The sequence below is a fragment of the Carettochelys insculpta genome, unplaced genomic scaffold (assembly GCF_033958435.1).
Source record: "Carettochelys insculpta isolate YL-2023 unplaced genomic scaffold, ASM3395843v1 scaffold_0040, whole genome shotgun sequence".
NCBI classification, from domain to species: domain Eukaryota; kingdom Metazoa; phylum Chordata; order Testudines; family Carettochelyidae; genus Carettochelys; species Carettochelys insculpta.
Window position 1 is genome coordinate 333770 of NW_027439077.1, and position 25794 is coordinate 359563.

The 25794-nt window shown below is 66.0% G+C and overlaps 1 protein-coding gene across 1 annotated transcript; it reads left to right on the plus strand.

Annotated features, from left to right (window-relative positions):
- Window positions 1-1879: 1879 nt before the first annotated feature.
- Window positions 1880-25698, plus strand: PER1 (period circadian regulator 1; the record flags this gene model as incomplete). The annotated part of the gene is given in 21 exon segments (XM_074983165.1): window positions 1880-1959; window positions 9930-10143; window positions 12348-12446; window positions 13014-13168; window positions 13263-13384; window positions 13949-14150; window positions 15011-15062; window positions 15579-15721; window positions 15883-15961; window positions 16128-16234; window positions 17653-17806; window positions 18481-18589; window positions 18701-18832; window positions 20224-20323; window positions 20463-20619; window positions 20986-21110; window positions 23016-23195; window positions 24263-24466; window positions 25115-25182; window positions 25184-25436; window positions 25439-25698. Coding segments are annotated over 21 exon segments (2949 nt in total), but the record flags the coding sequence as incomplete, so codon positions are not given.
- Window positions 25699-25794: the final 96 nt, after the last annotated feature.

Below are 25794 nucleotides of genomic sequence, written 5' to 3' on the forward strand. Positions count from 1 at the left end.
CTCCCCATTTCTGGGTCTCGTGCTGGGACCCTGGACTGACTCCCCTTGATTTCCACATCTCGCACGTTGGCTCCTGCACCAAATTCCCTCCCAATTTCCACGTCTCGCACGTTGGCTCCTGCACCAAATTCCCTCCCGATTTCCACGTCTTGCACGTTGGTTCCTGCACCGAATCCTCTTGATTTCCACATCTCGCACGTTGGCTCCTGCACCAAATTCCCTCCCAATTTCCACGTCTCGCACATTGGCTCCTGCACCAAATTCCCTCCCAATTTCCACGTCTCGCACGTTGGTTCCTGCACCAAATTCCCTCCCGATTTCCACGTCTCGCACGTTGGCTCCTGCACCAAATCCCCTCCCGATTTCCATGTCTTGCATGTTGGCTCCTGCACCGAATCCTCTCGATTTCCACGTCTCGCACGTTGGCTCCTGCACCAAATCTTCTCGATTTCCACGTCTCGCACGTTGGCTCCTGCACCAAATCCTTTCGATTTTCACCTCTCGTATGTTGGATCCCACATCAGCTCTGCCCAGGTTCCTCTGCCTGCCTCCCAGGGGTTAGATGGGCCAGGCCCAGAGACACGGGAGACAGGGCCAGGGGACGGGAGAGGTTCTGTCCCAGAGCAGGTGCGGCTCAGGGGCAGACCCCACTCCAAGGGCATGGGGAGCCGGGGCAGGGAGTTCTCAACCTATGGCCTCCCTGGCCCAGCCCTGCCCCGGCTCCCCATGTCCTCGGAGTGGGGTCTGCCCCACATGGGGGACGTCCCGCTCCCGGACGCCCTGAGCCACACCTGCCTCCTGCCCCAGAGAAGTGAGTCCCATGCTGCTCCCAGATTGGGCTAGTGGTTAGAGCAGGGGGCTGGGGGCCAGGACTCCTGGGTTCTCTCCCCGATGCTGGGAGGGCAGTGGGGGCTGGTGGTTAGAGCAGGGGTGGGAGCCAGGACTCCTGGGTTCTCTCCCTGGTGCTGGGAGGGCAGTGGGGGCTGGTGGTCAGAGCAGGGGGGGCCGGGAGCCAGGACGCCTGGGTTTCCCCGGGGGGAGGAGTGCAGTTGGGGGGTGAAGGGCAGACACAAAGCCTACAGCGGAGGGGGGCTTCGGAGCCCAGCGTCGGGGTGGCTGCGGCTGGGCAGCCTTGGGCTGATGGGGGTCACAGGCTCCCTCTTTCGTCCCAGAGAGAGAACCCAGGCGTCCAGGCTCCCTGCACCGCCCCCACAGAAAGAACCCAGGCGTCCGATCCCTGCCCCCTTCCTCTCCCACCCATAAGGAACGGAGGCGTCTGGGATCTGGGCCCCACCCACTCGGAAAGAACCCAGGCGTCCGGGCTCCCAGACCCACCCACCCCAGGAAAAACCCAGGCGTCTGGCCCCCCCCCCCCCAAAGCCAGAAAGAACCCAGGTGTCCGGGCTCCGGGCCCCCCCCAAACCCACAAAGAACCCAGGCGTCCGGGCTCCGGGCTCCGGGCCCCACCCACTCGGAAAGAACCCAGGCGTCCGGCCCCCCCCCAAAGCCAGAAAGAACCCAGGTGTCCGGGCTCCTAGCCCCGCCCCCACCTAGAAAGAACCCAGGCGTCCGAGCTCCCGGCCCCACCCACCCCACAAAGAACCCAGGCGTCCGGGCTCCCGGCCCCGCCCCCTCCGCTGGCCCCGCCCCGCCTGCCCCGTGCGCCCGGCCCCGCACGTGTCCCCCCAGCTGCCGCTGCGGCGCGGCGCGGGCCAATGGGCGGCCGGCGGGGCGGGGCCGGGCGCGGCGCGGGCCAATGGGCGGCCGGCGGGGGCGGGGCCGGGTCACGCGCGGCCCTGCATGCTCGGGGCCGGGCCCCGCCCCCCTCACGCGGCCGGCTGCCTGCGCGCGGCCCCGCCGGCCAATGGGAGGCGCCGGGCGCCGGGGCGGCCAATGGGCGGGCGGGGGGCGGGCCCGAGCCGGGGATGCGCAGGGACAGGCAGACGGGGTGCAGCGATCGTAAGTGGGGCAGGGGGCTGCGGGGCAGTGGGGCTGGGGATGGGTCTGAGGGGTGTCAGTGGGGCTGGGTCCGTGGGGCAGAGGAGCGGGGGTCGGTGGGGCTGGGGCTGGATCTGTGGGGCAGAAGGAGATTGGTGAGGCAGTGGGGGCGGTTCATGGGGCAGAGGAGGGGCTGTGGGGCAGACGGGTGAGTGGGGTAGTGGGTCTGTAGCACAGTGGGGGGCGGTTTGTGGGTCTGGGGGTCGTCAGTGGGGCTGGTTCCATTGGGCGGGGGGCTGGTCCGTGGGGTTGGGGCTGGATCTGTGGGGCAGAAGGGGATTGGTGAGGCAGTGGGGGGGTGGGGGTTGTGGGGTTTATGGGGCAGAGGAGGGGCTGTGGGACTGAGTCTGTAGCACGGTGGGGTCGGTGGGTCTGGGTCTGGGTCTGTCAGTGGGGCTTGGTCCACGGGGCAGAGCGGGGGGGGTCGGTGGGTCTGGATCTGTGAGGCAGAAGGGAATTAGTGAAGCAGTGGTGGGGGCGGCTCAGGAGCTGTGGGACTGGGTCTGTGGAGCCACCCAGGGGTCAGTGGGTCTGGGTCTGTAGCACAGTGGGGCTGGGGGTTTGGAGGGTCTGGGTCTGTGAGGCAGAGGAGGGGGGTGGCAGACTTGTGGGGCAGGCTCCTAGGTGTATGGGGGGTTCTGTGGGGGGTCCACAGGGATGGGTCAGTGGGGTGGACAGTTCCATGGCAGGGGGGCTGGAGTTCCAGAGAGTCAAGGGCCTCGGGTCCTGTGAGCTGGGGGCCCCATGGGGCAGTGGGGGCGGTGTCCCTGCCACGAGCCGCTTGGGGCTGTTATGGGGTGACCGGCTCTGTGCGAGGTGGGGGGCAGCAGAGACCCTGGCTTACCCTTCAGGGGGATGTCGGTGTGATGTGGGGGGTGGTTGGGAAGCCCCATAAGGGGATCCCCACTTTCCCGGCCCCCCACTTCCCCACCCCACCCCACCCCAGAACCAGCTGCATCTCCCTGTGGAGCATGGGGGCCCTTTTCCTAATGGCCCCGGTGCCTTATGTAATTGGGGTGTGGGGGACAGGGGGGTGTCACCCTGTGGGGGCCCCCCCCAGCTCCTCTGCTCAGGGTTTGGGGGGAGCACAGCTGGGCCCCCCCTGCTGTGATCGCTGTGGCTTGTTGTTCCCCCTCCTTCCTCTGCAGTACTTGCATTGTTGGGTGTGTGTGTGTGTGTGTGTGTGTCTGTCTCAGGAGTGACGCACAACTGAGTCCGGGCCCTGGGCGCCCTGGCTCCCACGCGCCTCTTCTAACCACCAGCCCCCACTGCCGGGGAGAGAACCCAGGAGTCCTGGCTCCCAGCCCCTCCTCTAACCACCAGCCCCCGCTGCCCTCCCACCACTGGGGAGAGAACCCAGGAGTCCTGGCTCCTGGCCCCACTGCTCTAACCACCAGCCCCCACTGCCCTCCCAGCGCCGGGGAGAGAACCCAGGAGTCCTGGCTCCTGGCCCCACTGCTCTAACCACCAGCCCCCGCTGCCCTCCCAGCGCCGGGGAGAGAACCAGGAGTCCTGGCTCCCACCCCCTGCTCTAACCACCAGCCCCCACTGCCCTCCCAGCGCCGGGGAGAGAACCCAGGAGTCCTGGCTCCCACCCCCTGCTCTAACCACCAGCCCCCACTGCCCCCCAGCGCTGGGGAGAGAACCCAGGAGTCCTGGCTCCCACCCCCTGCTCTAACCACCAGCCCCCACTGCCCTCCCAGCACCGGGGAGAGAACCCAGGAGTCCTGGCTCCCACCCCCTGCTCTAACCACCAGCCCCCACTGCCCTCCCAGCGCCAGGGAGAGAACCCAGGAGTCCTGGCTCCCACCCCCTGCTCTAACCACCAGCCCCCCCTGCCGGGGAGAGAACTGCTCTGGGAGGGCAGTGGGGGCTGGTGGTTAGAGCAGGGGGCCGGGAGCCAGGACTCCTGGGTTCTCTCCCGGCTGCGGAGGCGCCCAGGCCCAGCGGCGTGCGCCTGGCAGGGCGTCCCTGGCACCGGCCCAGCCTGCGGTGGCGCCAGGAACGCAGTGTTCCCGCTGCGCTGCCTCCTGGGCCGTGTGCAGACAGCCCTGGGGCCGGGGTGGGCGGCTGGGCAGGGGCCGGTGGTTTTACAAGGGTCCCCCGGCCACCGCCGCTCCCCTTCCTCCCCCCCGGATCGGCCAATGGCCTGCGCCGAGCCGGTGTTGTGTAAGGAGCTGCCAGGCCGGTACCTGGCTGGGAAATATTACATAAAGGCCCTGTGCTTGGAGCAGCCGCGGCCTTGAGCGGGTGACCTGGTTATGTCACGAGCCCCGGGGGGCTCCGGTTACAGCCCCCCGGTGCAGGGGGCAGTGGGGGCTGGGAGCCAGGACGCCTGGGTTCTCTCTCCGGCGCTGGGAGGGCAGTGGGGGCTGGTGGTTAGAGCAGGAGCCAGGACTCCTGGGTTCTCTCCACAGTGCAGGGAGGGCAGTGGGGGCTGGTGGTTAGAGCAGGAGCCAGGACTCCTGGGTTCTCTCCCCGGCGCTGGGAGGGCAGTGGGGGCTGGTGGTTAGAGCTGGGGGGGCTGGGAGCCAGGACTCCTGGGTCCTCCCCCTGTCTCTGCAAGAGAAGCCTGAACCCTCCCACACACTCATTTCTTTCAGGCCTTGTCTAATTAACCCGGTGCCGGGTTCCTGCGCTGCCCCCGCGTGGGCCGGGTCGGGGTCGGCGACGGCAGGAGACAATGAGCTGCCGGGCAGGGGCGGGGGCGCTCGGTATTGTCTCAGCCTGGCCGCTTGGCCGCCCCCCGCAGACGCCTCTGCGTGCTGGCGCTCGGGTTTTCGGCTCATCGCTGCGGTGGGGCAGCCGCCCCTTCTGCCCGGGCTGTGGGGAGGCTTAACAAGCGCCCAATCTCTCTGCTGGGGAAACTGAGGCCTGTGGGGGCCTCCCAGGGAGGGGTCACACTGGTGAGCTCCCCCCGAGTGGCAACGTGTGATTTCTACAGGCATTGTGCGCCCACCGCAGCCTGGGTGCACAGCATAAAATTTATTCCGCCCTGGGTGGGAGGAAGAGTTAAGGGAGCCCTGGCCTGGCCAGGCTGCTTCTCTGAGGGGGTTTTTGGGGAAGCTGAGGCGGGAGGTCGTGGCGGACCAGCTGCCCTGGGGTGTTTAGGGGTAGTCAGTGGGAGGCTGTTGGGGAAACTGAGGCACGGCCTCGTGGTTGTGGGGGGGCGGTCAAATTCACCTGGCTGGGCAGCGCTCTCTGGGCGTCCCCGTTTCTGATCCTTTCTCCTTCCTCGCATCCGATCAGCCAGTCCCTTTTCCTGGGACGCAACCGCGGCTGTCTCGGTCTCCCTGGCCCGCTCACGCGCAGCTGCTGTGGGCAGTATTTATCGAGGCGGGATCTGCGATTCCCTGGTCTGAACTCCCTGTAAGCTGAGCGCTGGGCACTGGAGAGTCGGGGGCTGCCTCACTGATTAGCACTGTGTTTCTCAAGGTGGTTCACATCCGCGCATGGCTCATAAGAAAATTTATTCTGCGCACGAGTTGAAAAAATAGGGGGGGGACTCTGGCCTTGGCTGTTTTCATACCTCGCCTGAGTTGCTCACTGAGAAGAAACCTCGGGAAGCCCTCAATAAACCCGGGAAGTCCTCGATGGATTTACATCCTCAGTGCATTAGAAAAAATTGGAGCTTGGTAAACGTTGGGGGAGCTGGGACCTACGTGGCCCTCGAGTGTGCGTGGCCGGCGGCCGCGAAGCAGAGCCGTGTCCCTGCCTGTTAGCGACGCCAGAATGTGCAGGGAGCTGTACAAATCTAAAACCTCTTCCTTCGTTCCGAGCCGCTGAGGCTGGGTACGCTGCTGCGGGGGCTGGTGCTTCCTTTCGGCCGTCCTTTTGTCCGGCGGCGCAGGAGGGATTCAGCCGGCAGGGTGCGTTTTTTACCACTGGTGCGCCGAACAAAATTTATTACGCCTCCCCCCCCCCCGCGTCCCGGGAAGCTGAGGGCTTGGGTGGTCTCCCAGGAGTGAATCGAGTGCGGGGCTTAGGCTGCGTTTCTGCGGGCGAAAACTCCTCCCCGGTTGGAAGAGCTTAGAGGGAGCGTTACTGTGGCAATCTGTCCCTCTCCTCGCCCGGAAAACTCGGCCCCGGCGGACCTCCCCGCCGGCTTTGTTGTTCTCATTCGTGTCTTTTTTTTGATGCCTTGCCAACAGCCGGCAGGAGCTTTGTTGACGCCCGATTAGGCGAGCGGGCCCCGGCGGCTGCCATTGGCCGGCCCGCTCGGCCAACCAGGGCCGCTCCGGAACCTGGGGCGGCCCACACCACCCGCCACGTGCGGGGCGATGTGAAAGCCGGCGCTGACATCAGCCGGGGCGCTCGGCACATGTCGCGGGTTACACAATCGGCGGGGGGGGGGGGGGGGGGGCGGGGAGGCGCGGGCGGAAGGCAGTCATCTGCTACAGCGCTGCCAGCCCTCGGCGGCAGTTGTGGAGCGCACGGCGGGGCTGAACGCACGCGCCGGCCGCCTCGCCGGCGAGGAGGGACCCGCTGGTGGCAGCGGTGGGATTTTCGGCACCGAATCGTCCAGGGAGGCCCAGGCCAAGCCCCTCTGGTGGTGAGTGTTAAATTTCCCCCTCTTGTTTAACTCTTTCCCCACTAGGCTCGTGGCGCCTGCCGGGCTGGATTAGGGAGGGTTTTTTTTACACTTGAAGGGCGAGGTTTGCGCACCGAGGGAAGCTAGCTGGGGAGGAGGCAGAAGGGGGCTGCTTTGTCCGGCGTGTGTGGGTAAACATCCACCAGGACTTCAGTGGGGGAGGTTGGGAAACAACAGCTCCGGGGGGCTGTGAGCAAGTTGCAGGGCCCCGGTGGGTAGGTTGGCAGTGTGGGTTTCCATGGGTGGTGCGCGCGGGGCAGCGAATAAAATTTATTCTGCACATCAATGTGTAAAACTGAGTGCACGGGTGGAAGAAACCTTGTCGCGCATGGGGGTACCAACCACTACAAACCGGGCACTCGGTGGACGAGCCGGGTGGCCCCTGAATCCCTCCTGGGCGCTGCGGGGCGGTGGGGGCGTCGTCTCGATGGTGCAACCTGTTGAGCTCGGCTGCCGGAAACCCAGCTGTGGGTTTCGGCTGGGCTTATTTTCCGGCTGAAGCGGCTACCGAGAAGGCTGGCGGCCCCATCTCCGCAGCCTCCCATGCTGTTTTCAGGCGGCCGCAACACCGTTCCCGCCCGCCTTCCCTCTCGGCGTGCGGAATAAATTTTCACCCGCGCCGAAGACTGCGCACCACCTCAAAATCCGCACGCGACGGGAATCAACCCTCTTTCCCATCAGCTTCGGGAGCAGTCTGTCCCCCAGCGACAAGGGCTAACTGTCGCCTAACGTGGCCTAGTCGCAGACGGCCTTGGCGCCTAGCCTGGGTCTGGTTTGAATTCGCTCCCGTTCTGGCGGAAATGAAATCCGCGCGTGTTCCGGCGAATATTTTTTCTTCCTCCTCCGCCCGCGGCGCGGAATAAATTTTATTCATCGCTCGGTGCGGATGCGCACCACCGGTGGGAAGGCACGCCGCCAGCTGGGGGCTCGCTTCTTCGGCCGGGTGGTACCTGACCCTCTCCTGGGCGGTCCGCTCGCTGGGAACGCTTGTCGGCAACTTGGCAAAGAAGAAGTAACTGCAGGTTTTTTCCCCACTCACCAAGGGGACCAGCTCCCTTTCTGCACCCTGGAGATCTGGGTTCTTAGTCGTTCACCCCGCTGTCCAGCCACCCATCCGTCTGTCTGTCCATCCATCTGAAGCCATCCACCCAGCCGTCTGGGCATCTAACCGGCCAGTCATTTAGCCACCCATCCAGACAGCTGTCCGTCTAGCCAGCCAGCCGCCCAGCCAGCCAGCCAGCCAGCCAGCTGTTTAGCCAGCCAGCCAGCCGTCCGTCCAGTCATCCGTCTGTCCAGCCAGCCCTTTAGCAATCTAGCCAGCCAGCCGTCCGTCCGTCCATTCATCCATCCAGCTTTTTAGCCATCTGTCCAGGCAGGCAGCCGTCCGTCTGTCCAGCCATCCAGCTCTTTAGCCATCTAGCCAGCCAGCCGTCCGTCCAGCCAGCCGTCCGTCCAGCTCTTTAACCCTCTAGCCAGCCAGCCGTCCAGCCATCCATCCATCCATCCATCCATCGAGCTCTTTAGCCATCTAGCCAGCCAGCCGTCCCTCCATTCACCTGTCCATCCATCCAGCCCCCCCAGCCAGCCATCTAGCCGTCCGTCCAGCCCCGATTTCCATCTGTCCGTCCGTCCATCCGAAAACGCCTATTAAATTTTTTAAAGAAAAGGTTGTCGGCGTATCGCTCTGTCAGGACCCCAGCGCCGAATTCCGCGTTCCCCCGGTAACCGCCCCGTTGCCTCCCCCCACCGCCTCCCGTTGCTCGGCAACGCATCCCGCGGTGCTCCCGTCCTGGCTGGTAGATAAAAAGGGGCCGCGTGGATGCTGGGCGGTGGGGAGATATTCCGACTGCAGCCATGTGGCTTGGGTTTTTCGGCCAATCTGGCCACGTTTTCCCAACCGCTGGCTCCGGCCCCGGCCGACCAAGCTGCCCGGCTCTCAGATGGGGGCTAAATATAGTCCCGGCCCCAGATCTCACCCGGCTGCTGGAAAACCCCTCGGCCGCCTGTCCAGCGGGTGGGAGAAAATAGCTTGGCTAAGAATAGGTCGGCTTTCGGGGCCTGAAATAGCCCAGCACCAGCTGTCAGTGGGCTAAGCCTTGGGGCGCTGCCGTGGGGCGCATGTGACGGGGCTGGCGGGTGGGGAAGCCTGTGGCGGGCGGAAGTGAGGGAGCGGGGAAATAGAGTACGAGCCAGGACGCCTGGGTTCTCACTCCGGCGCTGGTGGTTAGAGCAGGGGGGTGGGAGCCAGGACTCCTGGGTTCTCTCCCTGGTGCTGGGAGGGCAGTGGGGGCTGGTGGTTAGAGCAGGGAGTGGGAGCCAGGACTCCTGGGTTCTCTCCCCGGCGCTGGGAGGGCAGTGGGGGCTGGTGGTTAGAGCAGGGGTGGGAGCCAGGACTCCTGGGTTCTCTCCCCGGCGCTGGGAGGGCAGTGGGGGCTGGTGGTTAGAACAGGGGGGCGGGAGCCAGGACTCCTGGGTTGTCTCCCTGGCGCTGGGAGGGCAGTGGGGGCTGGTGGTTAGAGCAGGGGGCTGGGAGCCAGGACTCCTGGGTTCTTTCCCTGGCGCTGGGAGGGCAGTGGGGGCTGGTGGTTAGAGCAGGGGGTGGGAGCCAGGACTCCTGGGTTTTCTCCCCGGCGCTGGGAGGGCAGTGGGGGCTGGTGGTTAGAACAGGGGGGCGGGAGCCAGGACTCCTGGGTTGTCTCCCTAGCGCTGGGAGGGCAGTGGGGGCTGGTGGTTAGAGCAGGGGCCGGGAACCAGGACTCCTGGGTTCTCTCCCCGGCGCTGGGAGGGCAGTGGGGGCTGGTGGTTAGAGCAGGGGCCGGGAGCCAGGACTCCTGGGTTCTCTCCCCGGCGCTGGGAGGGCAGTGGGGGCTGGTGGTTAGAGCAGGGGCCGGGAGCCAGGACTCCTGGGTTCTCTCCCCGGCGCTGGGAGGGCAGTGGGGGCTGGTGGTTAGAGCAGGGGGCCGGGAGCCAGGACTCCTGAGTTCTCTCCCCGGCGCTGGGAGGGCAGTGGGGGCTGGTGGTAAGAGCAGGGGGTGGGAGCCAGGACTCCTGGGTTCTCTCCCCGGTGCTGGGAGGGCAGTGGGGGCTGGTGGTCAGAGTGGGGGGGGGAGCCAGGACTCCTGGGTTCTCTCCCCGGCGCTGGGAGGGCAGTGGGGGCTGGTGGTTAGAGCAGGGGGCGGGAGCCAGGACTCCTGGGTTCTCTCCCCGGCGCTGGGAGGGCAGTGGGGGCTGGTGGTTAGAGCAGGGGGCCGGGAGCCAGGACTCCTGAGTTCTCTCCCCAGCTGTGGCGCCCTGGGCAGCGAGAGGGTCTCTCACCCCGCACGTCTGCCCCCTCCTGCAGGTGCAGCCGCAGGCGAGCAGAGCCGCCCCCCGGCAATGAGCGCCATGGAGCCGGCGACCGGCGGGGCCGAGGGCCGGGCCGGCGACGACATGGACGCCAACAGCAACGGCTCCAGCGGGAACGAGTCGCGGGGCCGCGCCTCCCTCCGCAGCCAAGGCAGCAGCGCCACCGGCAAGGACTCGGCCCTGCTCGAGACCACGGCCAGCAGCAAGAGGTGCCGGCGCTGGGCGCCCGGGGAGACAGGCAGGGTGGCTGGAGGACCCAGGCGTCCGGGGGGTGTGATGCGGGGTGGCTGGGAGGCCTGGGTGGGGCAGGGTGGCTGGAGGACCCAGGCGTCCGGGGCAGGGGGCGGGGTGGCTGGAGGACCCAGGCGTCCGGGGGAGGGTTACAGGGTGGCTGAAGGTCCCAGGTGTCCGGGGGAGGGTTACGGGGTGGCTGAAGGACCCAGGTGTCCGGGAAGGGGGGTGATGCGGGGTGGCTGGCAGGCTTGGGCGGGACGGGTGGCTGGAGGACCCAGGCGTCCGGGGGAGGGTTACGGGGTGGCTGAAGGTCCCAGGTGTCCGGGGGAGGGTTACGGGGTGGCTGAAGGACCCAGGTGTCCGGGAAGGGGGGTGATGCGGGGTGGCTGGCAGGCTTGGGCGGGACGGGTGGCTGGAGGACCCAGGCGTCCGGGGGAGGGTTACAGGGTGGCTGAAGGTCCCAGGTGTCCGGGGGAGGGTTACGGGGTGGCTGAAGGACCCAGGTGTCCGGGAAGGGGGGTGATGCAGGGTGGCTGGCAGGCTTGGGCGGGACGGGTGGCTGGAGGACCCAGGCGTCCGGGGGAGGGTTACGGGGTGGCTGAAGGACCCAGGTGTCCGGGGAGGAGGGTGATGTGGGGCGGCTGGCAGGCCTGGGCGGGACGGGTGGCTGGAGGACCCAGGCGTCCGGGGGAGGGTTACGGGGTGGCTGAAGGACTCAGGCGTCCGGGGAGGGGGGTGATGCGGGGTGGCTGGCAGGCCTGAGCGGGACGGGTGGCTGGAGGACCCAGGCGTCCGGGGGAGGGTTACGGGGTGGCGGAAGGACTCAGGTGTCCGGGGAGGAGGGTGATGTGGGGCGGCTGGCAGGCCTGGGCGGGACGGGTGGCTGGAGGACCCAGGCGTCCGGGGGAGGGTTACGGGGTGGCGGAAGGACTCAGGTGTCCGGGGAGGGGGGTGATGCGGGGCGGCTGGCAGGCCTGGGCAGGACGGGTGGCTGGAGGACCCAGGCGTCCGGGGGAGGGTTACGGAGTGGAGGAAGGACCCAGGTGTCCGGGGAGGAGGGTGATGTGGGGCGGCTGGCAGGCCTGGGCGGGACGGGTGGCTGGAGGACCCAGGCGTCCGGGGGAGGGTTACGGAGTGGAGGAAGGACCCAGGTGTCCGGGGAGGAGGGTGATGCGGGGCGGCTGGCAGGCCTGGGCGGGACGGGTGGCTGGAGGACCCAGGCATCCGGGGGAGGGTTACGGAGTGGAGGAAGGACCCAGGTGTCCGGGGAGGAGGGTGATGCGGGGCGGCTGGCAGGCCTGGGCGGGACGGGTGGCTGGAGGACCCAGGCGTCCGGGGGAGGGTTACGGGGTGGCGGAAGGACTCAGGTGTCCGGGGAAGGGGGTGATGCGGGGCGGCTGGCAGGCCTGGGCGGGACGGGTGGCTGGAGGACCCAGGCGTCCGGGGGAGGGTTACGGGGTGGCGGAAGGACTCAGGTGTCCGGGGAGGGGGGTGATGCGGGGCGGCTGGCAGGCCTGGGCGGGACGGGTGGCTGGAGGACCCAGGCGTCCGGGGGAGGGTTACGGGGTGGCGGAAGGACTCAGGTGTCCGGGGAGGGGGGTGATGCGGGGCGGCTGGCAGGCCTGGGCGGGACGGGTGGCTGGAGGACCCAGGCGTCCGGGGGAGGGTTACGGGGTGGCGGAAGGACTCAGGTGTCCGGGGAGGGGGGTGATGCGGGGCGGCTGGCACGCCTGGGCGGGACGGGTGGCTGGAGGACCCAGGCGTCCGGGGGAGGGTTACGGGGTGGCTGAAGGACTCAGGTGTCCGGGGAGGGGGGTGATGCGGGGCGGCTGGCAGGCCTGGGCGGGACGGGTGGCTGGAGGACCCAGGCGTCCGGGGGAGGGTTACGGGGTGGCGGAAGGACCCAGGTGTCCGGGGAGGGGGGTGATGCGGGGCGGCTGGCAGGCCGGGGTGGGGTGGGGTGGCTGTGGGGTGATACCCGGCCCTAAGGGTGGGGAGGGAATTCCCAAAGCCCCCTCCCCGGCTCGCCCCGCCCAGGGACAGGAGGTACAGGGGAACACCAGGTCAGCCCAGTGCTGGGCAGGCTCCTTCCCACACAGTCTGTGGGGATCGGGTCAGGGGGTCCCTCTCTGCCCTCCGGGGGGACCCTGACACGCCGGCCCCGTCTCTCTCCCCCCAGCACCAACTCCCAGAGCCTGTCGCCCCCCAGCAGCTCCGTCGCCTACAGCCTCCTGAGCACCAGCTCTGAGCAGGACAACCCCTCCACCAGCGGCTGCAGGTAGGTCAGGGCTGGGGGGCAGCCGGGACTCCTGGGTTCTCTCCCCGGCCCTGGGAGGACAGTGGGGGCTGGTGGTTAGAGCAGGGGCTGGGAGCCAGGACTCCTGGGTTCTCTCCCCGGCGCTGGGAGGGCAGTGGGGGCTGGTGGTTAGAGCAGGGGCCGGGAGCCAGGACTCCTGGGTTCTCTCCCCGGCGCTGGGAGGGCAGTGGGGGCTGGTGGTTAGAGCAGGGGTGGGAGCCAGGACTCCTGGGTTCTCTCCCCAGTGCTGGGAGGGCAGTGGGGGCTGGTGGTTAGAGCAGGGGCCGGGAGCCAGGACTCCTGGGTTCTCTCCCCGGCGCTGGGAGGGCAGTGGGGGCTGGTGGTTAGAGCAGGGGTGGGAGCCAGGACTCCTGGGTTCTCTCCCCGGCGCTGGGAGGGCAGTGGGGGCTGGTGGTTAGAGCCGGGAGCCAGGACTCCTGGGTTCTCTCCCCAGCGCTGGGAGGGCAGCGGGGGCTGGTGGTTAGAGCAGGGGGGCCGGGAGCCAGGACTCCTGGGTTCCCCGGCACACACACCGCCCTGCCCCTGCAGCAGCGAGCAGTCGGCGCGGGTGAAGACGCAGAAGGAGCTGATGAAGGCGCTGAAGGAGATGAAAATCCGCCTGCCCTCCGAGAAGCGGGGAAAAGGGCAGTCGGGGACCTTGGCCACCCTGAAGTACGCCCTGTCCTGCGTCAAGCAGGTGCAAGGTGAGAGCCGGCCGGGCTGGGGGGCAGCGGGCCGGGCTGGGGGGCCGGATCCCCCCCAGGTCCAGGCCTTGATGGGCTCTGCTGCCGTCCACAGCCAGCCAGGACTACTACCAGCAGTGGGCCATTGAGGAGGCCCAGCCCTGCGCCCTGGACGTCTCCAGCTACACCGTGGAGGAGCTGGAAAACATCACCTCTGAGTACACCCTCAAGAACCCCGTGAGTGCCCTTGGCCGTGCGAGCCCCGTGCGAGGCCGTGTCCTCGTGCCCTCCGGTCCGTGCGAGGCCCTTTCCCCGCACCCTTGGGTCCGCGTGAGGCCCTGTCCCGGTGCCCTCCTGTGCGTGCGAAGGCCATGTGAGGCCCCTTCCCTTGCGCTCTTGGGTCCATGTGAATGCCGTGCGAGGCCTTGTCCCTGTGTCCTCTGGTCCGTGCGAATGCCGTGCGAGGCCCTTTCCCTTCACACTTTGGTCCGTGTGCATTCCGCACGAGGCCCTGTCCCGGTGCCCTCTGGTCCGTGTGAATGCCGTGCGAGGCCTTTTTCCTGCGGGCTTGGGTCCGTGTGCATTCCGCACGAGGCTCTGTCCCGGTGCCCTCTGGTCCGTGCGAATGCCGTGCGAGGCTCTCCGGTCCGTGCAAGGCCCCACCCCGCCCCCGGTCTGTCCGATGCCCTGACCTGGCAGTGCCCCTCCCGCCGGTCCATACGTGGCCTGTGTCATGCCTGGTGCCACCTGCCTCCGAGCCCCACACGCCCTCCCAGCTCACCCCCCGTCTGCGCCCCCCAGGACACCTTTGCGGCGGCCGTCTCCTTCCTCACGGGCCGCATCCTGTACATCTCGGAGCAGGCGGCCTTCCTCCTGCGCTGCAAGAAGGAGGTCTTCCGGGGGGCCACCTTCGCCGAGTTCCTGGCCCCCCAGGACGTCAGCACCTTCTATGGCTCCACCGCCCCCTACCACCTGCCCTCCTGGAGCGCCTGCACCTCCACCAGTGAGCGCCTGGGGGGGGGCCGGGGGCCAGGACTCCTGGGTTCTCTCCCCAGTGCTGGGAGGGCAGTGGGGGCTGGTGGTTAGAGCAGGGGGTGGGAGCCAGGACTCCTGGGTTCTCTCCCCGGCACTGGGAGGGCAGTGGGGGGTGGTGGTTGGAGCAGGGGTGGGAGCCAGGACTCCTGGGTTCTCTCCCCGGCGCTGGGAGGGCAGTGGGGGCTGGTGGTTAGAGCAGGGGCGGGAGCCAGGACTCCTGGGTTCTCTCCCCGGCGCTGGGAGGGCAGTGGGGGCTGGTGGTTAGAGCAGGGGCGGGAGCCAGGACTCCTGGGTTCTCTCCCCGGCGCTGGAAGGGCAGTGGGGGCTGGTGGTTAGAGCAGGGGGTGGGAGCCAGGACTCCTGGGTTCTCTCCCCGGCGCTGGGAGGGCAGTGGGGGCTGGTGGTTAGAGCAGGGGGCGGGAGCCAGGACTCCTGGGTTCTCTCCCCAGTGCTGGGAGGGCAGTGGGGGCTGGTGGTTAGAGCAGGGGCCGGGAGCCAGGACTCCTGGGTTCTCTCCCCGGCGCTGGGAGGGCAGTGGGAGCTGGTGGTTAGAGCAGGGGGTGGGAGCCAGGACTCCTGGGTTCTCTCCCCAGTGCTAGGAGGGCAGTGGGAGCTGGTGGTTAGAGCAGGGGGTGGGAAGCAGGACTCCTGGGTTCTCTCCCCGGCACTGGGAGGGCAGTGGGGGCTGGTGGTTAGAGCAGGGGGCTGGGAGCCAGGACTCCTGGGTTCTCTCCCTGGTGCTGGGAGGGCCCAGGGCTTCCCCTCTCCTCCGCGCCCCCCCCCCGCCCCCCTCCACTGATCCCCTACCCCCTTACTGTGTGTCCCTAGCTGCCGCCGCTGTCAATTACACCCAAGAGAAGTCGGTGTTCTGCCGGATCAGGTGAGTCCTTCCTGTGGGAGGCGGGGCTTGGAGGAGGTGGGGCCTGCCCCCCCCCCCCCCACACACACACAGTGCAGGTGACAGACTTGTCCAGGGCTCACCCATTGCCGTGGGGCCAGAGGGGTGGAGCCAGTGGGTGGGCGGGGCTAGTGCTAAGGTGGGACCCTCTCTGCTGGGCCGGGCCCCTTGTGTGGTGAGGGCCGTGTTCTCTCCTCCTGCGTGCAAGCCAGCGGCCGTCGGATGAGAGTGGGAAAGGGGTCCCCTGAACCCGGCAGCCCTTAGGGGACCCCCACCCCCCCCATTTTCACAGCAGGGCTCTTGGGGGATCTAGGCCTGGGGAGGGGAACCCTGGGTCACTGGGGGGACACCCAGGCCCTCCCATCCCAGCCGTGCCCGGAGTAGTGGGTTCCTCGCCGCTTGGGGTCCCCTGGAGCGAAGGGACCCCTGGGGTCTTTCCTGCTGCCCGGTGCTGGTCTGTTTTGGCCTCTGGTCTTATTGCAGGGGTTTGTTTCTCAGCGGAGGTCATTCGCGGGGGCGAGAGCTGAGCTATTCTCCCTTCCGGCTCACCCCCTACCTGGCCAAGGTGCGCCCCACGGACACCGCCGAGGGTCAGCCCTGCTGTCTGCTCATCGCCGAGCGCATCCACTCGGGCTACGAAGGTGAGCCGGCGGGGAGGGAGCCTGCCCGCCTAGGGGTGGTGCGCGCCACCACGCGCGCGACAAAATTTATTCCGCCTGGGGGGCGGGGAGCAGAATTAAAAAATTACACCGGCCACCCTGGATCCGGGCCCTTAACCCCAGCCTGCCTCTTCCTCCCCCAGCTCCCCGGATCCCGCCCGATAAACGAATCTTCACCACCCGCCACACCCCCAGCTGCCTTTTCCAGGACGTGGACGAAAGGTGAGGGTCCCTCCGTCCGTCTGGGCTGGCTCCAGAGCCTGGATTGGTCCCTGGCGGGCTGGTGCTGCCCCCTAACCTTTCTTTCCCCACTTCCGGGCCAGCTGTGTGGGAGCTGTTGAGGGGTGACCCTTGCTCACAGTACCTCTGTCCCCCCTTCCCCACCCAGGGCCGCTCCCCTGCTGGGCTACCTCCCCCAGGACCTGATCGGCACGCCCGTCCTCTTCTATCTCCACCCGGAGGACCGGCCCCTCATGATGGCCATCCACAAGAAAAGTGAGTGTTGTGCAGGCAGGATGAGGTGGGGTGGGACAAGGGGATATCAAGGGGGATAGAGGGCAATCAGCCCCGCAACTCCACAGCTACTCCCTGGTGTAAACCCAGAGTAACCTTGGTGTAAAACTAAACGGGGTGGCAATCGGCACTTCCATTCCATAGCTACTTCTTGTTGTAGACCTAGAGTAACCTTGGTGTAAACCTGAACTGGGAGGTGATCAGCCCTTCTATTCCACAGCTACTCCCTGGTGTAAACCCAGAGTAACCTCAGTGTAAACCTAAATGGGTTGGTGATCAGTCCTTCTATTCTATAGCAGTTCATTGGTGTAGACCTAGTGTAGCCTTGGCATAAACCTAAACTGGGAGGTGATCAGCTCTTTTATTCCACAGCTGCTCCTTGGTGTACACCAAGGTTACTCTGGGTTTAAACCTAAAGGGGATTGTCATTGGTTCTTCTACTCCATAGTTACTTGTTGGTGTAAACCCCCCAAGTAACCTTGGTGTAAACCTAAATGGGGTGATGATTGGCTTTCTATTTCATAGCTACTCGTTGGTGTAAACCCAGAGTAACTTTGGTGTAAATCTAAATGGGGGTGGTGATCAGTCTTTCTATTCCATAGCTATTCATCGATGTAAACCTAGCATAGCCTTGGCATGAACCTCAACTGAGAGGTGATCACCTCTCCTATTCCACAGCTGTTCCTTCGTGTAAACCTAAAGGGGCTGGCAAGCAGCTTCTCTACTCCACGATTTCTTCCTGGTATAAACTCAGAGTAACCTTGGTGTCAACCTTAGTGGAGTTGTGGTTAGCTCATGTATCCCACAGGTACTTGCTGGTGTAAACTTTCCGTAACCACCAAAAAGAGTGGTGATCAGCTGTTTTGTTCTACAGCTGGTGTGAGCCAGGAGTAACTCCAGTGTAAACTTAGAAGCTTGTACTCAGCTTCTCTATTCCACGCTTACTCTCTTATATAAATCTGTAGTAGCCTTGGTGTAAATTTAAAGGAGCTGGTCAGCAGTCTCTCTACTGCACAGCTGCTCCTTGGTGTAAACCTGCAATAACACCAGCGTAAATCCTTCAGGGGTTCACAATCAGTCTTTCCACTCCACAGCTACTCCCTGGTGTAAGACCATAGTAACCGTGGTGTGCACTTAAAGGGGCTGGTGAGCAGCTTGTCTACTCCACAGCCATTCCCTGGTGTAAACCTGGCATAACTCCTGTGTAAATCCTTCAGAGGCTCACAATCAGTCTCTCTACTCCACAGCTACTCCCTGGTGTAAGCCTCTAGTAACCTTGGTGTAAATCTAAAGGGGCAAGCCAGAATTTCTGGCTGCTTTTTCTGGCTCTGGCAGGGGATTGGTGTGAATGTCTTTCCCACATTGATGACCCCTGACTTTAAACACTCCCCCCCACCCAGTTCTCCAGTACGGCGGGCAGCCGTTTGACCACTCCCCACTCCGCTTCCGCACCCACAATGGCGACTACGTCACCATTGACACCAGCTGGTCCAGCTTTGTCAACCCCTGGAGCCGCAAGGTGTCTTTCGTCATGGGCCGCCACAAAGTCCGCATGTGAGTGCCGGGTCCTGGGTTCTCTCCCCGGCGCTGGGAGGGCAGCGGGGGCTGGTGGTTAGAGCAGGGGCTGGGAGCCAGGACTCCTGGGTTCTCTCCCCAGCGCTGGGAGGGCAGTGGGGGCTGGTGGTTAGAGCAGGGGGCCGGGAGCCAGGACTCCTGGGTTCTCTCCCCAGCGCTGGGAGGGCAGTGGGGGCTGGTGGTTAGAGCAGGGGCCGGGAGCCAGGACTCCTGGGTTCTCTCCCCGGCGCTGGGAGGGCAGTGGGGGCTGGTGGTTAGAGCAGGGGGCGGGAGCCAGGACTCCTGGGTTCTGTCTCTGGCGCTGGGAGGGCAGTGGGGGCTGGTGGTTAAAGCAGGGTTGGGAGCCAGGACTCCTGGGTTCTCTCCCCGGCGCTGGGAGGGCAGTGGGGGCTGGTGGGTAGAGCAGGGGTGGGAGCCAGGACTCCTGGGTTCTCTCCCCGGCGCTGGGAGGGCAGTGGGGGCTGGTGGGTAGAGCAGGGGTGGGAGCCAGGACTCCTGGGTTCTCTCCCCGGCGCTGGGAGGGCAGTGGGGGCTGGTGGGTAGAGCAGGGTTGGGAGCCAGGACTCCTGGGTTCTCTCCCCGGCGCTGGGAGGGCAGTGGGGGCTGGTGGGTAGAGCAGGAGGGACCAGCCCCTCACCCTCTCCTCCCCCCAGGGGCCCGCTCAATGAAGATGTGTTCATGGCCCCCAAGGCGCCGAAGATGCGGCAGCCGGACCCGGAAGTGCAGGAGCTCTCGGAGCAGATCTACCGGCTGCTCCTCCAGGTGGGGGCGTCACCCTCCCCCGGGGCATCTGCCTCCCCCCCCCCCCGCTCCCGCCACGACCTCTGTCTCCCTCTGGGCCCTAACGCCCCCCTTCTTCCTTCCCACTCCCAGCCCGTGCACAGCACTGGCCCCGTAGGTCTCTGCGCCGTGGGCAGCAACGCCTCGCACGAGCCCTTCCCCAGCGCCGCCTCCTCCAGCGACAGCAACGGCCTCCCCGCCGAGGAGACGCAGGCCCCACGCCCGGTACGTGTGGCAGTGGGGGCTGGTGGTCAGACCAGGGGGCCGGGAGCCAGGACTCCTGGGTTCTCTCCCCAGCGCTGGGAGGGCAGTGGGGGCTGGTGGTTAGAGCAGGGGCCTGGAGCCAGGACTCCTGGGTTCTCTCCCCAGCGCTGGGAGGGCAGTGGGGGCTGGTGGTTAGAGCAGGGGCCGGGAGCCAGGACTCCTGGGTTCTCTCCCTGGCGCTGGGAGGGCAGTGGGGGCTGGTGGTTAGAGCAGGGGCCGGGAGCCAGGACTCCTGGGTTCTCTCCCCGGTGCTGGGAGGGCAGTGGGGGCTGGTGGTTAGAGCAGGGGGTGGGAGCCAGGACTCCTGGGTTCTCTCCCTGGCGCTGGGAGGGCAGTGGGGGCTGGTGCTGAGAGCAGGGGGCCGGGAGCCAGGAGTCCTGGGTTCTCTCCCCGGTGCTGGGAGGGCAGTGGGGGCTGGTGGTTAGAGCAGGGGGGCTGGGAGCCCGGACTCCTGGGTTCTGTCCCCGGTACTGGCGGGCAGTGGGGGCTGGTGGTTAGAGCAGGGGGGCTGGGAGCCCGGACTCCTGGGTTCTGTCCCCGGTGCTGGGAGGGCAGTGGGGGCTGGCGGTTAGAGCAGGGGGCCGGGAGCCAGGACTCCTGGGTTCTCTCCCCGGCGCTGGGAGGGCAGTGGGGGCTGGTGGTTAGAGCAGGGGGCCGGGAGCCAGGACTCCTGGGTTCTCTCCCCGGCGCTGGAGGGCAGTGGGGGCTGGTGGTTAGAGCAGGGGGCCGGGAGCCAGGACTCCTGGGTTCTCTCCCCGGCGCTGGAGGGCAGTGGGGGCTGGTGGTTAGAGCAGGGGCCTGGAGCCAGGACTCCTGGGTTCTCTCCCCAGCGCTGGGAGGGCAGTGGGGGCTGGTGGTTAGAGCAGGGGCCGGGAGCCAGGACTCCTGGGTTCTCTCCCTGGCGCTGGGAGGGCAGTGGGGGCTGGTGGTTAGAGCAGGGGCCGGGAGCCAGGACTCCTGGGTTCTCTCCCCGGTGCTGGGAGGGCAGTGGGGGCTGGTGGTTAGAGCAGGGGGTGGGAGCCAGGACTCCTGGGTTCTCTCCCTGGCGCTGGGAGGGCAGTGGGGGCTGGCGGTTAGAGCAGGGGGCCGGGAGCCAGGACTCCTGGGTTCTCTCCCCGGTGCTGGGAGGGCAGTGGGGGCTGGTGGTTAGAGCAGGGGGCCGGGAGCCAGGACTCCTGGGTTCTCTCCCCGGCGCTGGGAGGGCAGTGGGGGCTGGTGGTTAGAGCAGGGGGCCGGGAGCCAGGACTCCTGGGTTCTCTCCCCGGCGCTGGGAGGGCAGTGGGGGCTAGTGGTCAGAGCACGAGGCGGGTGTCGGGGGGCTGCCCTGACTGTCCCCCCCACCCCGTTCCCAGATGACCTTCCAGCAGTTCTGCAAGGACGTGCAGCTGGTGAAGAGGCAAGGCCAGGAGGTTTTCATTGAGTCTCGCGCGAAGCCGCCGGCCCCCTGCCCAGGTGAGCGCCTGGGGTCCCCCCCCTGCTGCGTGCTGGGGCGGCCGTTGGGGTCCCCGGACTCCTGGGTCCCTTCTCCGGTCGCTGGGGGGAGGCGGGGTTGGCCGCAGCGGTGTCTGATCCGGCTGTGCCGTCCTCGCAGGCCTGGAGAAGCCCAAGGACGACAGGGGGCCGGGCGGCCCAGCCCCGGGCGAGGCAAAGCAGGGCCAGGGCCCAGCCCTCGCCTCGGAGGAGTCCCTGCGGAAGGAGCCGTCCGGTTACTCCTACCAGCAGATCAACTGTCTGGACGGCATCATCCGGTGAGGAGGGGCCAGGAACCCAGCTCAGCCGGCGCCGAGATGCGCCCAGCTCTGGGGCGGGGCAGGGTGAATGGTTACACAGGGAAGCTTCCCCTGGCAGAGTTTCACAGGCCCTTCTGAGGCGGGGCAGATTGCTGCACAGGGATCCTTGGCCGGATGCTGAGGAGCAGCTCCCTTGTGGGCGGGGCGGCCAGTTATATAACGATGTCTCACCCAGGGCTGAAATCGCGCCCACTTCTGGGGCGGGGCGGCTGGTTCTGCAGGAATCCTTGCCCCGGTGCTGAGATGCGCCCAGCTCTGGGGTGGGGCGGCCAGTTATATAAGCATCCCGTGTCCCCGCTAACCCCACCTCTTGGCCTTTCCCAGGTACCTCCAAAGCTGCAACATCCCCGGCTGCGTGAAGCGAAAATGTGGCTCCTCATGTACTGGTTCGTCCCACTCGGACGACGACAAGCAGAAAGCAGGCGAGCAGGCAGCTGGCTCGGCCAAAGGTATCGGCTTGGCCCCCTGCGGCTGCCGCTTCTTCTCGGGGAATTATTTCGTTGCTTCCAGCCAGGCTCAGTGCACCGCAGAGGCCCCTTGCTGGGCGCCGAGATGCGCCCACCTCTGGGGCGGGGCGGCCGGGGACATGGGGACCCCTCGCCCGGCACTGTGATGCGCCCACCTCTGGGGCGCGGCGGCTGGTGACACGGGGACTCCTCGGCTGGTGCCGAGATGCGCCCACTTCTGGGGCGGGGCAGCCGGCGACACCGGGACCTCTCGCCCGACGCCGAGATGCGCCCATCTCGCAGCCACACTCCTCTGCTGGGGCTTGGAGACAAGTCCGGCTTCACCAGACCAGGGACCTTTCCCAGGAGGTCACCCCGGCGCCTAACGTGGGCTCTTAGGGATTCAAATCCCAGCTGCCGACCCCTCTAAAACCATTACGTGCACGTGAGGAGCAAAACGAAATCTGGCCACTCGCCAGCTGCCAACAGACGCGTCACTCGGTGCAAGATTTGGTGCAAACCTTGCACAACGGTTATCGTAACAGTTCTCCTGTTCAGATCAAAATCCAGTCATGTCACCATGTTGTGCGAGTATCAGTGCAAGCCTAGGACAGCGGTTACAATAACAGTTCTCCTCTTCGTGCGAAAATCTAGTCACTGTCACTCCCTCGTGCGAGTATCGGTGCAAACCTAGGACGGCGGTTATAATAACAGTTCTCCTCTTAGTGCTAAAATCTAGTCACTGTCACTCCCTCGTGCGAGTATCGGTGCAAACCTAGGACGGCGGTTATAATAACAGTTCTCCTCTTAGTGCTAAAATCTAGTCACTGTCACTCCCTCGTGCGAGAATCGGTGCAAACCTAGGACGGCGGTTACAATAATAGTTCTCCTCTTCGTGCTAAAATCTAGTGGCTGTCACTCCCTCGTGCGAGAATCGGTGCAAACCTAGGACGGCAGTTACAATAATAGTTCTCCTCTTCGTGCTAAAATCTAGTCGCTGTCACTCCCTCGTGCGAGTATCGGTGCAAGCCTAGGACGGCGGTTACAAGAACAGTTCTCCTCTTCGTGCTAAAATCTAGTCACTGTCACTCCCTCGTGCGAGAATCGGTGCAAACCTAGGACGGCGGTTACAATAACAGTTCTCCTCTCCATGTTAAAATCTAGTCAGTCACTCCCTTGTGCGAGAATCGGTGCAAACCTAGGATGACGGTTAGAACAACAGTTCTTCCATTGGTTGGAAAATCTATTCACTGTCATTCCCTCGTGCAAGAAGGGGTGCAAACCTCGGACAGTGGTTTTTATAACAGTTCTGTTGGTTTTAAAATCCACTCACATCACTCCCTCGTGCGAGCATCAGTGCAAACCTAGGACAGCGGTTACAGTAACCGTTCTCTTGTTCATTTTAAAATCCAGTCACGTCACTCCCTCGTGCGAGCATCAGTGCAAACCTAGGACAGCGGTTATAACAACAGTTCTTCTGTTCATGTTAAAATGCAGTCACGTCACTCCCTCGTGCGAGAATCGGTGCAAACCTAGAGTAGCGGTTATAACAACACATTTCTTGTTCATTTTAAAATACAATCACGTCATCCCCTTGTGGAAGAAGCGGTGTAAACCTATGACGGCGGCGGTAATAAAGGTTCTGTTCTTTTTAAAACCCAAACACATCACTCCCTCGTGCGAGAATCGGTGCGAACCCGGCACGGCAGTGAGAACAATGCTTCTGTTGCTTTTCAAATCCAGTCACGTCGCCCCCCTCGTGCGAGAATCGGTGCAAATCCACGCCGGCGCTCATGAAACCAGTTCCCCCGTCCGTTTTAAAATCCAGTCACGCCAGCCCCCGTGCAAAAGTCGCACGAGGATGCAGGCGTGCTTCCGGTAACGTCTGCCCGTTGTCTCTTTGCACAGATGCCGCGGCGGGAGCCCTGCCAAGCCAGTCCAAGCGGGAGGAGGCCAGGCGGGTGGCGGCCACTGTGGTTGGCCCGCTGGCCTTGCACGCCAAGGCAGAGAGTGTGGCATCGGTCACCACCCAGTGTAGCTTCAGCAGCACCATTGTGCACGTGGGAGATAAGAAGCCCCCGGAATCGGGTACTGCAGGGGGAAGCCCTGGCACGCGCCCTCCCGGTGGCAGCGCCAGCCCCGAACCTTCCTGCCAGGCCCACGCCGCTGGGGGGGGAATGGCTGGGTTTTGCCCCCCGCCTCCCCCCCACCGTCACCCCCTGGCCCTCCCCCCCGGCGGGCGCAGCTGGATTCGTTACCGAGGGATGTTTTTACGTGTCACCGGAGGGGTGGGGGTTTTCTTCTGCTTCCGCGTGCGGGGCTGGGGTACGGGAGCCAGGACTCCTGGGTTCTCTCCCCAGCGCTGGGAGGGCTGTGGGGCTGGTGGTTGGGGCCGGGAGCCAGGACTCCTGGGTTCTCTCCCCGGTGCTGGGAGGGCAGTGGGGGCTGGTGGTTAGAGCAGGGGGCGGGAGCCAGGACTCCTGAGTTCTCTCCCCGGCGCTGGGAGGGCAGTGGGGGCTGGTGGTTAGAGCAGGGAGCGGGAGCCAGGACTCCTGGGTTCTCTCCCTGGCGCTGGGAGGGCAGTGGGGGCTGGTGGTTAGAGCAGGGGGCCGGGAGCCAGGACTCCTGGGTTCTCTCCCCGGCGCTGGGAGGGCAGTGGGGGCTGGTGGTTAGAGCAGGGGGGCCGGGAGCCAGGACTCCTGGGTTCTCTGCCCGGCGCTGGGAGGGCAGTGGGGGCTGGTTAGAGCAGGGGGTGGGAGCCAGGACTCCTGGGTTCCCTCGCCGGCACTGGGAGGGCAGTGAGGGCTGGTGAGTAGAGCAGGGGGGCCGGGAGCCAGGACTCCTGGGTTCTCTCCCCGGCACTGGGAGGGCAGTGGGGGCTGGTGGTTAGAGCAGGGGCTGGGAGCCAGGACTCCTGGGTTCTCTGCCCGGCGCTGGGAGGGCAGTGAGGGCTGGTGGGTAGAGCAGGGGGGCTGGGAGCCAGGACTCCTGGGTTCTCTCCCCGGCACTGGGAGGGCAGTGGGGGCTGGTGGTTAGAGCAGGGGCTGGGAGCCAGGACTCCTGGGTCCCATCCTCGTCTGTCGCTCGTTGTTTCATCTCACCCGACACCCCCTGTCCACAGCTAACCTGCCTCACTCCCCTTGGTCTCTCCCCAGACATTGTGATGATGGAGGAGGGTCCCGGCCCCCCAGCCAGCACGCCCTCCGACCGGGAGCAGTACCGCCAGGTGGGGCTCACCAAGGAGGTCCTGTCGGCCCACACCCAGCAGGAGGAACAGGCCTTCCTGAGCCGCTTCAAGGACCTGAGCCGGCTGCACGTTTTCGACTCGCCAGCCGGCCGCAGCCGGGGCATCGAGCCAGGTGGGTGTCTGGGGAGGGGGCACAGCCGGGCCCACGAAAAGCCGGGCGTTAAAATTTCTAAAGGAATCCAATACACACACACCTTTTCCGGGCTAGGTGTGGAATAAATTTTATTCCCTGCGCCCCGTGCACCACCCCCTCGCAGCACACGCCACTGGCTGACTCCGTTCGTCACCCAAGGGGCCACGGGTGTCCTCCCCAGCCTGACGCAGCGCCCCACCCCGAGCGCATGAAATCCAGCCGCACCACCGGCGTTCGTCTCCGCCTTCCCGCCAGCGATACCGCTGCCCGGCCGCCGGAAGCAGAACCGGCCGGTCGCCGGCTTTCCGTAGACACCTCACATGACCCGCCTCGGGCCGACGCAGGACAGGGCACGCGGCGGGGCCCTTGAGACCAGTGTTCCCAGTAAGCTGAGCACTGGGGCGGGTGCACAGGGGAGAGCCGGGGGCCACCCCGCTCGTTAGCAGAGGGCCGGCAGCGTGGACTGGTGGAGGTGGTGCGCGTCCTTTGGTGCGCGCGATAAAACTTATTGCGCACACCCACAGGGGCCAAGTCACAATATCGCCTGCCGCGAGCCGGGAACGTCAGCCCGGCGCCGACCTGGTCCGCGCCCCACGCTTAACGACTGACTCTCTTGCCTCCCGGCAGGGCACCGTGGGCCCCGGCGGGGCGCCGGCTGGCGCGGCAAAACCAAACGCATCAAGCACCACCAAGCCCTCCGACAGCCCCGCCTCCACGCCGTCCCCCAGCCCTGCCGTGGCCTGGCCCCCCTCAGGCGCCCCCCAGCCTGGCCTAACTGCCCTCCCTTTCCCTGCTGTGGTCCCCACCTATCCGGTGCCCGTTTTACCCTCCGCCGAGCCTGCCCCCCACTTCCCTGCCCCAGTGCTGGCGGTGATGCTGCCGAATTATCTTCTCCCGCCGTCCTACTTCCCAGCCCCCTTTGGGAGCCCGGCCCCCCGCCCTCCGGCCTCCGCGAGGCCTCCCGCTCCAGCACCCCCAGCCAGCCTGAGCGGGCCGACTCCCCCCTCTTCGACTCGCGCTGCAGCTCCCCCCTCCAGCTCAACCTGCTGCAGATGGAGGACACCCCCAAGGCGGCAGAGCGGCCCGAGGGTCCTGGCGGCCAGCCCGGGCCTGGCGGCGGTGGGGCCGGCGGGACGGCCGGGGCAGGCGAGCTGGGGTCGCAGAAGGAGGCGTGCCTGGTACGGAGCTGCCTGCTGGGGAGGGCAGTGGGGGTTAGTGGTTAGAGCTGGGGGGCTGGGAGTCAGGACTCCTGGGTTCTATCGAGGGCAGTGGGGGCTGGTGGTTAGAGCAGGGGGCGGGAGCCCGGA